The 13,674-nt window shown below is 36.7% G+C and overlaps 2 protein-coding genes across 2 annotated transcripts in view; one reads left to right on the plus strand and one right to left on the minus strand.

Moving 5' to 3' along the window:
- The window catches only part of LOC138706793 (uncharacterized), a 31,516-nt gene that overhangs the window by 15,884 nt on the left and 1,958 nt on the right, over window positions 1–13,674 (plus strand). Inside the window, exons 3-6 of the mRNA XM_069836498.1 lie at window positions 4,191–4,276; window positions 4,345–4,487; window positions 4,559–4,657; window positions 12,895–13,099. Coding sequence (XP_069692599.1) covers window positions 4,191–4,276; window positions 4,345–4,487; window positions 4,559–4,657; window positions 12,895–13,099 — 533 coding nt within the window. The remainder of the gene's footprint in view (window positions 1–4,190; window positions 4,277–4,344; window positions 4,488–4,558; window positions 4,658–12,894; window positions 13,100–13,674) is intronic.
- Window positions 6–13,674, minus strand: part of LOC138706792 (methyltransferase-like protein 25B) — a 63,099-nt gene continuing 49,430 nt past the window's right edge. The window contains exon 5 of the mRNA XM_069836497.1: window positions 6–4,571. Within this exon, the coding sequence (XP_069692598.1) occupies window positions 4,502–4,571 (70 nt within the window). The 3' untranslated portion in view covers window positions 6–4,501. The remainder of the gene's footprint in view (window positions 4,572–13,674) is intronic.

Here is a 13,674-nt window from a genome sequence, read left to right on the forward strand (position 1 = left end):
TGTGCTCGCGCGATTCAGTACTGTCAGTGGAGGCTCGTGTGCAGCCCTATTTTTAAAATAAGGTTCTAGCTGTCTACTGTGGGATGGTGGGTTTGAGGAGGCCAAGACGTGATTGATGACAGTTTGCATTTTATGTATTCAAAAAATATAGGGCCTGTCACGTACCTCATTACCAAGCGCCGAATTTTTAGGTTTCAAGAAACTAAAATTAGGGTTTGCAACATATGTTTTAGGATTTTAAATCATTTATTTGGAAATTTATAAGATTTACGGAAAAAAAAAAAACATAAAAACAGTTTGTTGTTAATATATTACAATACTGTTAGAGTTACATTCAAATATCCGTTATTATAGGCCTAACATTATAAATCTAAAAAGTAGCCTGATGATTCACGTGGTGGTAATGGTATGTTTTATGGAAATATTTACGAATATTAATACATATTAATAGTCTAGTATGTCTACAACATATTTTTATCTTTATTTAAATTATTACACTGGCAAACCACTCATTGAAATAATGTTCTTAATATGAATTAGAGCTCTTTAGGCCATTTTAAGTCTCACCTACGAATTAGGTCTTCTTATGTCACATTAAATTTAAGAATGTTATTTGTTGATACATGAAACGAATAAGAAAAGCAATACTTCGAGAGTAACTAGATAACAACAAAATAGGTTCGAACCTATGAACCCGGGGCTTGCTCATTACTATAATACATAGCCTATTTGTACAGCAAATTCACTCGACGATCCTCTTTCTTTGCAAACTGCTCAATTAGGTCACAACATACTGAACAACTAGAAGAAGCTAGAGACAAATCTTCATTTCTTTCTAAACTGTTATTATATTTAATATGCTGTATAAATAAATATATCTCGTAACACAAAAGAAAGAAATACCGGTAACAGGAACACCCGCAAACAAGAGAAAAATCTATCAACATAAAAGAAAACTTTTACGCAGGGAGAGAAAACTAACGACACCAAGAAGAAAGAAAGAGAGAGAGCTTGCCAATACAGCCGAAAGCAGCCATGACTAGCAGTATTGTTGTCAGCGGTGGGTAGGACGTTTCCAAATTCGGCTCCCCTCGCGCGTTCTAGTCAAGTTTAAACACTCCGCTAATCAGTTACCTTATTGCTTGAACTGCTGTTGTCATGGTTACTGGGGAGTAGAGTGATGTAGCCGTCTCCTCTCTCCCACTCTTGCTAGGTTCTACTATACAGGTTACAGTGCTATCTGTTATTCTTCGGTACGAATTATTTGTACATAGCAAGCGGGCACCACCAACTGGATGTGGTCGACTTGATGTAACTTACATATTAGTCGTACTGAATAGTAACATTAATGTAAAAGGGAAAATGTTCGTCATTTGCTATAACTTGTTTATGATCTTAATTCAGCTGGAATTAGTACTGCACGGGCTCCCTTGCCTCCCCTGAAAATCCGCTGCTGCAAGTATGAGGGAGAAGAAATATATAGGCCTACATAAATGCACTCACATTTTTGTACTATCTACTACTAAACCAATACCGAGACAAAAATGAGAATCGATATACAGCATATACAGTAGACCTATATAACGTGCAGCAAGAGCAGAGTATAATAGAAAAATGGAAGAATAAAATTAATATTGATGTGCTCACAAGCTTGTATGTCAGATCGATCCTCCAATCCTTCAGGGCTGCAAACTTATCTATAATGTCTTCATAGAAGGGCAGTGTATTCATCAGTTCGCTGAGCAGCGACTTCGCCAGTGAAGTTAGTCTTTCTTGAGATGTCAAATTCTGTAATTGTGTTTTCATTCTCTTTAGGCAAGAGAAGCTCCTCTCTGCCAAACAACTTGTTGACAGTACAGTTATAATGAGAGAAAATAATTTGCAAGCTTCTTTGAAGACAGCTTTCATTTCATTATTATTAAGAGTACAAATCATTTCTTCCAAGGTTACATTTGTGTAGCTGGCATTGCATATTCAAGTTCATTTCTCAACCAATTTGTGTCAAACACTGGGAGACAGCCTGTACAGTATGTACACTTCGGAGAGCTCCAAGGGGAAAAGTATTTTGAAAATTGTTCAAATTTTTAACTGTCTCCTAAGCAGAGAAATTCAAGTTTTTGTATGTCCTCAAACCTCAATTCCATCTCTGAAGAAATCAAATGTAATACTTCAAAGTAAAGTATTCTGTATTTCTGTAAAAATCTGCTGTTCTGTTTTTAAACCACAATGCCTCTTTGATTCAGGTTTACATTTCTTCTCAGCCATATGAAAATAAGTTTTGAATTATTCATCATTTCTTTTGTTTGATATGAACTGCTTTGTGTTACTTATTTTGGAAAGACAGAAGTGGATGTCTAATGACTTCTTCTGGAGTTTAAATAAAATATTGGCAAGATCAAATATGTCATTCAATACAATTGCTAGAAATGCAAATGAGAAATTATTAAAATCATTTAAAAATCACTTTGCTTGAGTTATTGATTTTCCATCTGATTGGGGATCATTCAAAAGTTTTTCAGTGATGTCTTTCAGTCCGTCCCATTGTTCTACAACAACTTTTAGCAGTTTTCCATGCGATGACCAGGGTGTCTATGGCCATTGGTATTCTCCTTGCAATTATGGAATCAGCAAAAAAGTTCTCTTAGCTGAGAAATTGAAAAATGATGGTATACCTCCTAGGCTGGCAAAAAAATATAAGACTCAGATATTCATACCTTATTTAAGTTTGATATGCTCCAATTACTGTGGAAACCGAAAACACTGACTTGCAAAACAAGTTATGTGTACACTACTTTAAACTATACATCAAATAATAGATTTATTTAAAATGATGATGATGATGATGATGACGACGACGACGATAATAATACATCCTCTGACTGAGGTTCTGGCTGATATGTACATCTATATCAGCCAGCACATCTCACTTGACGATATGTGTCAGAGGAAGAACAATTGTTTGTATGCATCTGAAGTCTGACTAGTGTAACATGTAGCTAGTCGGCGATGTATGCATGGAGGGGGAAAGGAACTGACTACCCTACCCCATTATTCCTGGCCTAGTGGTATCACCTGTCTTCGGACAGTTGACTAGTGGAAGCTCACTGCTAGTCTTCAGCTCACTGAACACCAGCAGATAGTGTTGCCAACCTGGTGAAACAATATTCTGCTGCCAGCACTGGAAAAGTATGCTGCTTCTTTGTGCAATTAATTAATTGTGGAGAAAGCTGCAAATATCGTAACATGTGCGGGTAACATGAGTATCTGTAACTGATTCAACAATATATTCAAACTTTTTTCACAAACTCACAACTAATATTGAAAGTAAGATGGAAATCAGTGAATTTTAAACTGCAGGCAAGTCTTTGAGAAAGGGCTTGTAATGATAAGAAACTTGTTTCAGTTGGGCTGCTCTTAATTCAAGTGCCGGTATTTAAGAAATGCAGCACGAGCACAACTGCTTATTGTAGCCATTTTCAATAGAAGGATTAATTAACAATCCTAAAATGCTGATGCTCTGAGACTATGGAGAAAATATGGCAGTGTGAAACCATAAGTAAATATCACAAGATGAATCATCGAATAAAATTCCAATTAGTGGTTCGCAATAACAACATAACATATCATTCAATTTATTCCCCACAATATCCACTGAGTTGGGATCAAAGTTTCAAACAATGACATAAAATTTTCCACGCTACAGCTCTAGCACATTAAAGATTCTGTAACCACGAAATTATGATACAGTTCAGCATTATTCTGCGATTGGTATGCTACATGCTATGAGACATGAAGATGAAGTCCACTATGCATTGCCTATTATGCTAATGTTGGCAACGCTGAGCATCAATCACATAAATGTAACTGTATTTTAATTTTCAGTTCTCGACTCTTTTTTCCTTGACAGACGCAACCCACAGATTCATTCATAGTTTTCTGCCGAAGGACAGGTTTTTAACTGCAAACCCAGCATGCGCCAATCTTTCCTATTTTCCACAGATATAAAATGAAAACAGAAATGTATGCTGATCTGATGTCTTGTTGGTGTTGTTAGTCAACTGTCCGAAGACAGGTTTGAACGTCACAAGTGACAACAATAAGGCATCACTCATAAGGCAACTAATCTAGGAGATATAATAAATTACTATGCATCTACATGTCCCATAATAATGTATGGCTTTCATTCGCAGACGTCATCATCGTGAAGACTTATGACGAACTGGTGCACGACCGCGGTAGTGTGCTCGCTATCTACACCTCGGTCTACCCATTCTGGGTAAGTTGCTGCCAGAGCCAAGCACACAGCAAATGTTCTACTATTACTGCAGGCGCCACTTTCCACAGTTCACAGACGATGAGGGGCCGCAAGTCGACAGTCAGCGGATGCAAAGAGAGTGGGCACAAGGTGCCACGCTGTTTTCTGGGGCCGATATTCTTCTCTACAGCGTGCAGAGCCCCGTGCTGAGTATCAAGACGACGACGCACACGTAAGTCGCTTCTTTTATGTCGCACAGGACGCCATTTTTGCAGAACATGACGACTCTTGTCTTCTCCACAGGGAAGATCTGTTCCTGCACAGCACAAACAGCAACAGGTCCGAGTTCGGCACGCTCTTTGTGCAGGCGCCTGCAAATGACTTGAATGTGGGGCATTTGGAGTAAGTATACATTATGCCACAGCCATTATTAAATCTGACAACACTGCATACTGCTTGTTAGGAGACCAGTTCACCAATACTCCACACAGTGGACCACCACGGGTCCGTTCCAAAATAATAATAGAAAGCTTTTTAGTGTTTCCACATATCTGCATCTATTATTTATTTTTAGGTGAATGGAAAATGCAATTCAAAGGCAGAAATAGAAAAATTTGCGAAACTAGCTGAGTTCTACGCAACTCATTTGAATAGTGTTGAGTTTGAACTATGGTTGGATACATGGCAAAAGCAAGTGTGAAAGATAACAAGTGATATTTTAGTGTCCAAATGTTAATTGATCCTTTAAAATTTGTGACGACAGTTTCTTTTCAAATATGTATGTACTTCCGATGATCTTTTCGTCTTTGTTTCTACTAGCACACCTGAAAGAACGTTTTCAACTAAGACTTACTTGAACACTATAGCAGAGACTTGGTTGAATGGTCTTCAACTCTGAACACTATGTGCAGAGACATTTCTGTCAACTCATAGAAAGCAAATGTCATTTTGGTGCAAAAAGAACAGGAAGACTTAACTTTGTTTAAAAATTAGCTTTAGGCCTTCTGTATAATTGTTACAACAGATTTGGGAAAAAAAATTACAGATGTCACTATCTTCAGATTAAACATGTTTATTGTTCTGTACACTCCGTGCGTGACACTGATTATAAACAGGCGCCACTGCATCACACATTTTCCTTTACCCACCTACAACTATTTAGCTGTCTTGTCAAAGATAGATTTATTTACTCAGTAGTGAAATTGGAATAGAATAATTAAACATATATCAGGGAATGGTCTGAGAAATACAATTTGTTTTAAGTGAGGATGAACATTTACCTAATATGCCCTTACAACAGATTATAATATCAACAAACAAGTACAGTAATCAGCACAAAATAATTTCAATATGCTAAGAGCACGCACACACACAAAATTGTTTGTATACAACTGAAGTCTGATTAGTGTAATAATGTTACTAGTCAGTAATGTATGCAAAGGGGGGAGGGGGGAAGAAACTGACCACCCTACCTCACAATCTCCTGGGTTTTAGTTTTACTTCGATTTCAGATGCAATGCTGTGTGTGTGTGTGTCTGTGCGTGCGGTTCAATAAGTAATGCACATCATTTTCTTTCTCGGCTGCCTTTCATTGGAAAATAACGAAATTTTATACACATCATCTTTAAAGCTTCCTGCATTTCGTCATATAGTTTCGCCGTTTTCCGTTAGATGGCTATGGTGTAGTTTAGTTTCAAAATGGCGACTGCACGTGAAACACGTACAAAGCAGAGAGCTGTGACTGAATTTCTCTTTGCAAAGCAGGAAACCACTGCAAACATTCACAGTTGCTTACAACATGTCTATGGGGATAGGAGTACTGTCAATCATTGGGTTAGCAGAATGAGGTAAAGTAAGATGTCAGATCTTCCACGCTCGGGATGACCACATGCTGCTATAACACCAGAGACAAATGAATGCACCGATAGGCTTATTTGGGACAACAGGCTAATAACACCCAATTTGCTGATCAAGTCAGCTCCTGTATGGGTAGTGTTCACACAATTACCCACCACTTAGGCTATTCAAAGGTTTGTGCCAAGTGGGTCCCTAAGTGCCTAACTGATGACAATAAGGAACAAAGAAGGACTATTTGTGCAGAGTTGCTTGGAGATCACGAGGTTGACGCTGATTTCTTATCCAACATTGTCACAGGGAATGAGACATGGATTCACCATTTTCAGCCTGAGACCAAAAGACAGTTTGTGGAATGGCATCACAAAAATTCCCCTAAGAAGAAAAAGTTCAGAGCAGGACCCTAAAACAAAGTTATGGCCACAGTCTTCTGGGATTCTGACTGACACATTGCCAGTTCGAGAAGAAATAAATTCAGAGGTTTACATCAAGACACTGAAGAAGTTGAAGAGATGATTTAAGCGTATTCGTCCCCATAAAGATGTCAACAAAATTCACCTTCTCCATGACAATGCGAGGCCACACACAAGCTTGTGCACTCATAAAAAAATCACAAAACTTGGGTGCACTGTCCTTCCTCACCCGCACTACTGTCCGGGTCTTGCACCATCTGACTTTCATTTGTTTGGTCCCCTGAGGAATGTGATCCGTGGCAAGCGATACGATGACGACGAGCAGGTCATAGGAGAAGTCAGGACATGGCTGAGAAGAAGACCAGCTGAACGGTGCCGAGATGCATACAGGCCATGGATTTGAATGGAAAATAGGTATACAAGCCAATTAATCGGGGAATAATGTAGTATATTTGGATTTGTAATAAAACAAACTTTGAATGAGAAAAAAAATGCTCTGCATTATTAATTGAATTGCCTAGTATATATGAGCATGGGTACTTATCCATATCTGCTTCCTCAATCATCTTGTTAAGCAACATAATTTTCTTTTGGGCCTCTAGAACCTGAAATACAGATACATTATAGTTGTCACCAGATACGTCTATATTAACTAAACCTATTTTCTAGCTTGTTAGCTCGAAACTTATCCAGCAAGACAACATTCTAATAAAGTATAGGTTATATGAATAAGTACGTTAAGGAAAGGTTTATAAGCCATAACACAAACTGTTTAAAAAATTCCAACCTTTCATCATTTTTGGATGTGAAGGCTGCAGCATCAGGTTTCCTTCTCCTCAACAGTCCACCACTGGTTTATTATACATATTTAGTGGCAGTTCTCCTAAGGGTGACAAATGTGAGTTGGTAATATGAGCTGGAGTGGTGTCTGACAACATATGTCATATATAAGTTACAATCCCATTTATACTTTATATGCAGTGATTGCAATAAAAAGACTGTCATCTGCAATGCCCTAAGGCAAAAAATATAGACATGAGAGTTACGTTCACTTGTTTATGATTATGAAGGTGTATTAATCACTCATTCTGTTTTCATAATTGGAATGCCCGTTGATGCTGCATATTAGAGTCACTTTGTGGAACACCGTATACGACTAGCACCAAACTCTCTTTGTAATGGCTGCTCAAGTGAATAATTTACTATCAGGTGGAATTGGATAATTCTGGAGCATCCTCTGTATTCCCTGCGCCTGACAGGTGTAAGCTTTAGAAATCGACAGTCCATTAGAACAGCTGTAGAGCTTAGAGGAAACTGACCATCCAGAGGTGTGTGATACTGGACTACAAGTATGTCAAACGTTTATTATTAATTAAATTGTTGCCAGTAATTTTAGGATGATCAAGACAAATTAGAACTAATAAGAATTGAAGTATGGAAAAATCAACAACATTTCAAAATCTACAGTGCCTATAATCCACCTAACAATCCCCTTGATCTAACTTTGTTTGATATACAACCTAAAACTATCATAATTGGTGACTTTAATGCCCACTCCCAACTTTGGGGCTACGATAATGTAAACCAACCTGGAAAAATGATCATGGCCTCCTAAATACTACAACCGCAGAACTTGTCTACAGAAAAGAAGATCCCCCTACTTTCATTCATTATTCTGGTTCTGGTACAAATCCAGACTTATTACTAGTAACATGAGATATCCATCACGAAACCAAGAAAAAAATAATTGAAGACCCTGGATCTGGCCATAGAGTCATCATTGCTTCTATCCATCTCCACCAAAACCGAAGAAAGAACCCTACAATAACAAACCAATATGGAACTTTAAGAAAGCGAATTGGAAACTATTTACAACAGAACTCGACAAATACCTCAAGCTCAACACACCACTAATGGAAAATACAAACTCAGATAGAGTGAACAAATATTTCTGTGAATCTCTTCTTAAAATTGCAAAAAAGCATATTCCACGAGGAAAACCAAAAAAATACACCCCATTCTGGACAGAAAACCTGAATTTATTGAAACAAGACAGAGATAAAGCAAGAACCAAAGCAGAACATAGCAAAACACCAACAGACACTCAAGATTGGAGGAAGAAGACTGCCATTCTTAAAAAAGCAATCATAACAGCAAAAAAGAACAGTTTCAATAAATTTCTTGAAAATATTAATTACAGAACCGATAGCGCTAAAACATATAAATTTCTGAAGAATATTTCCAATACACAGGAAAATACTAGCCAACCTATTATTCATAAAAAAAAACACTAACAGATAGCAGAGATATAGCAAACACATTTAATAAACACTACTCAAACTCTTACAGATTACATCCCAATATCAAAAAAAAACTGACAAATTTATCAAAAGAGAATTACATAAAAATAATAAAAACAATATTACTAGTACAAAACCTGAAATATTTCATCAAAATTTTACTTCCAAAGAATTAAATATAGCTATACAAAATTTAAAAACCAAGAAATCTCCTGGCCCCAACAACATTCATTCCGAATTTTTTAAACATCTGGGGGAAAAAGCCAAGTCTGTACTTTTATCCATTTTCAATTTATCATGGAACACCTCAATTCCTGCAGCTTGGAAAAAAGCAATCATTGTACCAATTCACAAAAAAAGGGAAACCTGCTCATGATGTTAATAGTTATTGACCAATAGCACTGTTAAGCATGATAGCAAAAACCATGGAGTCCATGATCTCCAACAGATTAACCTGGTATTTAGAATCCCAAAATCTTTTATCACCAAGACAAGCCGGCTTTCGACAACTACACTCTACTAATGAACAAGCCATACGCCTCGGCCAAGAAATAAAAGACAGTTTTAACAAGAAAGAAGATACCTTGGCAATATTTATTGACTTTCAGTTAGCATATGACTCTGTTTGGAGAAATAAATTATTACTAAAACTCCAGAAATTAGGTATCTCCAGCAATATGTTCAGATGGATATCAGAATTCCTTAGTCAAAGATTCATTGCCACTAAATTCAATAACTCACTTTCTAGTTACAGACAAACATATCGAGGTCTACCTCAGGGCGCTGTCCTTAGCACAACTTTATTCAATATTTATATAAATGACTTACCCTCCCTATTAGAGGAATCAAACATGAAAACAGCACTATTTGCAGATGATATAGATTTGTGGACTTCCGGATCTTACAGACATAGAGACAAAATTCAAAATTATGCTCTTAAAGCTCTAAATCAACTACATGAATGGAATACATCAAATTTGATGACACTCAATTTAAGCAAAAGTAACTACCAAATATTTTCACTTGGTAAAAAAGAAAGAGAATTCAATATCCAATACAATGGCCAACACCTTCCTAGGACTTATGAATCCAAATATCTTGAACACTACATACAAAATGTTTATACAGCCAGTGCTGACATACTGCGAAGAAATTTTAATTACTTCACCTTTCATAAACGAAATAGAATATGTTCAAAACCAAGCTCTCAGACTCATTACTGGTGGAATCAAAACAACTCCAATAGATTCTCTGAGATTCCTCACTAATATTAACAGCATCAAAATGACAATAGAAGAAAAAGCACTGATTCAATATGAAAAACTTATCAGATTACCAGAAAACAATTGGCATTCATACAGTCCTCTCTGTAGATTGAAAACTCAAAAAAGTTTCATATCCATTGTTCAAGAATTAAAACAGAAAATCAATATCCCGAATTTAAAAGAAAACCTACAAATTAAAGCAAACCGTTTAACTCTATTAAATATAGAATATAATCTAAATTTAACAGAAGAAATACTAAAATCAGAAGTAAACACTGAAATACTAAAGAAATTGTCTTTAGAGACAATTAATATTAGGTACCCTCCACAAAACTGGCTTCATTTATACACCGACGGATCCATGATCTCCAGAGAACAAGGTGCCGGTGCAGGTGTTACGTGCTGTCTCTTCTCACTTTATAGATCTCTTGGGTATGGAACAACAAGTTTTGATGGAGAAATCATTGCAATAAGTGAAAGTCTCAGGAATCTTCTATGCCACATCAACAAATTTAAAAATGCAGTTATATTGTCAGACTCCAAAGCAGCTATTCTATCGATCGTCTCTAAACACACACCTTCATCTCAAACAGCAGAAATAACTAAAATGCTCTCTCAATTAATATCACTCAATAAAAGAATTGTATTCCAATGGATACCATCCCATTGTGGAATCCTGGGAAACGAGAACGCGGATGCTTTAGCAAAGAAGGGCAGCACTGCTACTTACAGACCTGTTACTAAATCTACGTAGTACTCTGTGAAAATATTTATTAAATCTACATACTTAGACTTCAACAAACAAAATTTGATAACACAATCCCAAGGGAAAAAATGGAACTCTCTGCATCAAAGTCCACAGTTAATTCCTAATTTACCACGAAAATCGTCTGTAGCTGCATTTAGATTGGCAACAGGCCATGATTGTTTGGCCAAACACCTGCGTAGAATTGGAATATATCAGTCCCCTAACTGCCCATTGTGCAACTGAAACCAAGAAATGGATTCGGAACACCTCAAAATCTGTGCTTCAGTGGCTGGCCATGAATATCTTTGAAAAATATTGGAGTGCAAGAGGTCAAATGACTTTATTGTCAAACGCCTGGCATTAGAAAACAACAACAACAATTTTAGGATGACTCATGTATTTAAGAAATTCCTATGGCAGAAAACTGCATTAACAACCTCAGAGTTAAAACGCTTGATCACTACAAAATTTTCTCATTCATACCTACAAGAAATAGAATCAAATGCTAAAGATAAAAAATGGATTACACTACTTTCCAACCCAGATATAATCCCCCAGAGACCAAGGAAAACAGCAGTTGCAGCCTTCAGACTATTGACAAATCATGACTGTCTAGCAAGTCCTCTCTACAGAATAGGTATCTCAGCTTCACCAATATGTGTCCTGTGTAACGATCCAGCAGAAATGAAGACCACTTGAAGACCTGTGAAGCATTAAGATCAGAAGAAACTACAGTTCAAAAGTATTGGAAAGCATGACTGCTAATGGCTTCATAGCCAGATGCAAGGCACTAGAAACAACAACAACAACCTCGGAGTTGAAGACATTGCAAGCCAAAATTACCTCATGTCTTTCTAACATAGAGGGATTTGAATGTGGAAGCACATTTCCATAATTTATTACTTTATTAATTACTATATTAGGTTCTAATTTATACAGCTGCTCAAAAGAGTGGAGACCTCAAAATGTTGAAACCTCTGCCAGTATCTGTATTAAATTAAAGGTACAGCCGCTTATGCACAGTTGTCGGAGGTACACTGAATTACCTTGATACTCGGGCTTCTCTGAAATCCTGCTCGCATTTCTTCCACCTTTTCTTTTGTCACGGAATGCCGAGCTCCACCCACTGCCAGTCGTAAGCAACTTACTGAACCAGAGCCTAATTGATTTTGTATCAGGTGCAACTCCTCCATGCACCAGTCTGTAATTTCGTTGCGTTGAAATCACGGATTTTGTCTCCGCATACCACACAACATTGCTGTGGGCCATTTTTGCTTTTGCGATTGTTGCGCAGTGTGGTGGCAAAACAATCAACTTCAAACAAATGAAATACAAATTCTTTGAGTTTCTCTTTCTTTTAGTACCAGTCTAATTTCATAAATCCGCATACCTTGTTAGCAATGATACCACGTGTAATTCAGTTTTTGAAGAAGAATTCTCATATTAATGTGTGTATTGATGAATGGGTTGTAGTTGTCTGTTCTCGTAACCTACCATATAACTTATAATAAAAAAAATATCCAACAAGTAAACTACATAAACCTCGTGAGTCATTATTACCTACATATTATTACTTATTATTATAACACCAATTTGATAGTTTACTAGAAGAGAAAACAAAAATTCCACTATGTAATTTAGATATTGTAGAAGCAAGTTGTATCTGATGATGCCGTAAAAGGCAAAAACGTTTATACATTATTTATATTTAACACGTATTAACAAATGCTAATATTAAATTGATAAGTCATAAGACTGAACATTTGAAGATCATTTATCGTATTTAATGAACTGGTAAAATCTATTAATGAAACTCCTTAATGATGATTAATTAGTGTTATACCCTTTGAAAACATGTCATAATTATTTATATGGATAATATTAATTAGTACCATAGTGCTGAATTAACCAGTTAATGCTTCAAACATTACTGTTCAATTTATAATTTTCAGTAATTCAGTTATTAAATTATTATATGGAATGAGGTCGTATCTAAAAAATAAGATGACACAGAATTTCTGGTAGCACCATTTCCAAATATCAGGACTTTTATGGACAGGTTCAGGTACTACCGCTATGGAAGGGAATGGTGGGAGCTAGGAGAGGTGCTGGTGATGGGCAGACCCAAGAGTCTGGCGCGACTCGTGCGCAGTATGAGCAGCAGTCGTGTCTGGGGTCCTACTGGCTTGTCCTATCACTGCAGCGACCACACCATCTTTGCAGATGGAGAAAAGGGCGTGCAAATCGTTTTCAGGACAATTCAGGTGATTGCTGATGACAAGAGCTGAAATTTATGCCAAATTCCTTTTTTTATGGTGACTGTAAGAAAAGATTTAAGTATGCAGACATGACATTCGTTATCTATCAAACATTATAGGAAGGTTTCAGTTCTTCTTTTTGTACCTTGCTGCCTATTTCGTACTATTCTGTCTTCTTTTTGTTATTTTTTTATTTTTCTCTTATTGCAGTTTAGTGCTTGTTTGGGAGGGATTAGAAGTAAGCCCAATTGTTTGTTCCAGCACAGCAGGCTGTTGTAAGGAATTTCTTGCGTCGGATTTCATCATATAAAGGAAATGTGCTAACAACGTGTTCAAGTTTAAATAGGTTGCTACCTGATCATAGTAAATGCTCACTAAGATGTCAATTTAGAACATTACTGAGGAATTTCTAGCAGCATCCTTTGTTAGACTCGACAAGGGTAGGCTGTCCTTTCATAACATGTTCATTGTTAACACAAAAATATTAAGCAGGAAAGTCAGTTTAGTACATGACATGCAGTTCACAAGGTCAAAACAAGTGAGCATTCAGTACCAAACTGAACAACTTTGTTGAAGAATTT

The sequence above is a fragment of the Periplaneta americana genome, chromosome 9 (genome assembly GCF_040183065.1).
Source record: "Periplaneta americana isolate PAMFEO1 chromosome 9, P.americana_PAMFEO1_priV1, whole genome shotgun sequence".
Taxonomy (NCBI): Eukaryota; Metazoa; Arthropoda; class Insecta; order Blattodea; family Blattidae; genus Periplaneta; species Periplaneta americana.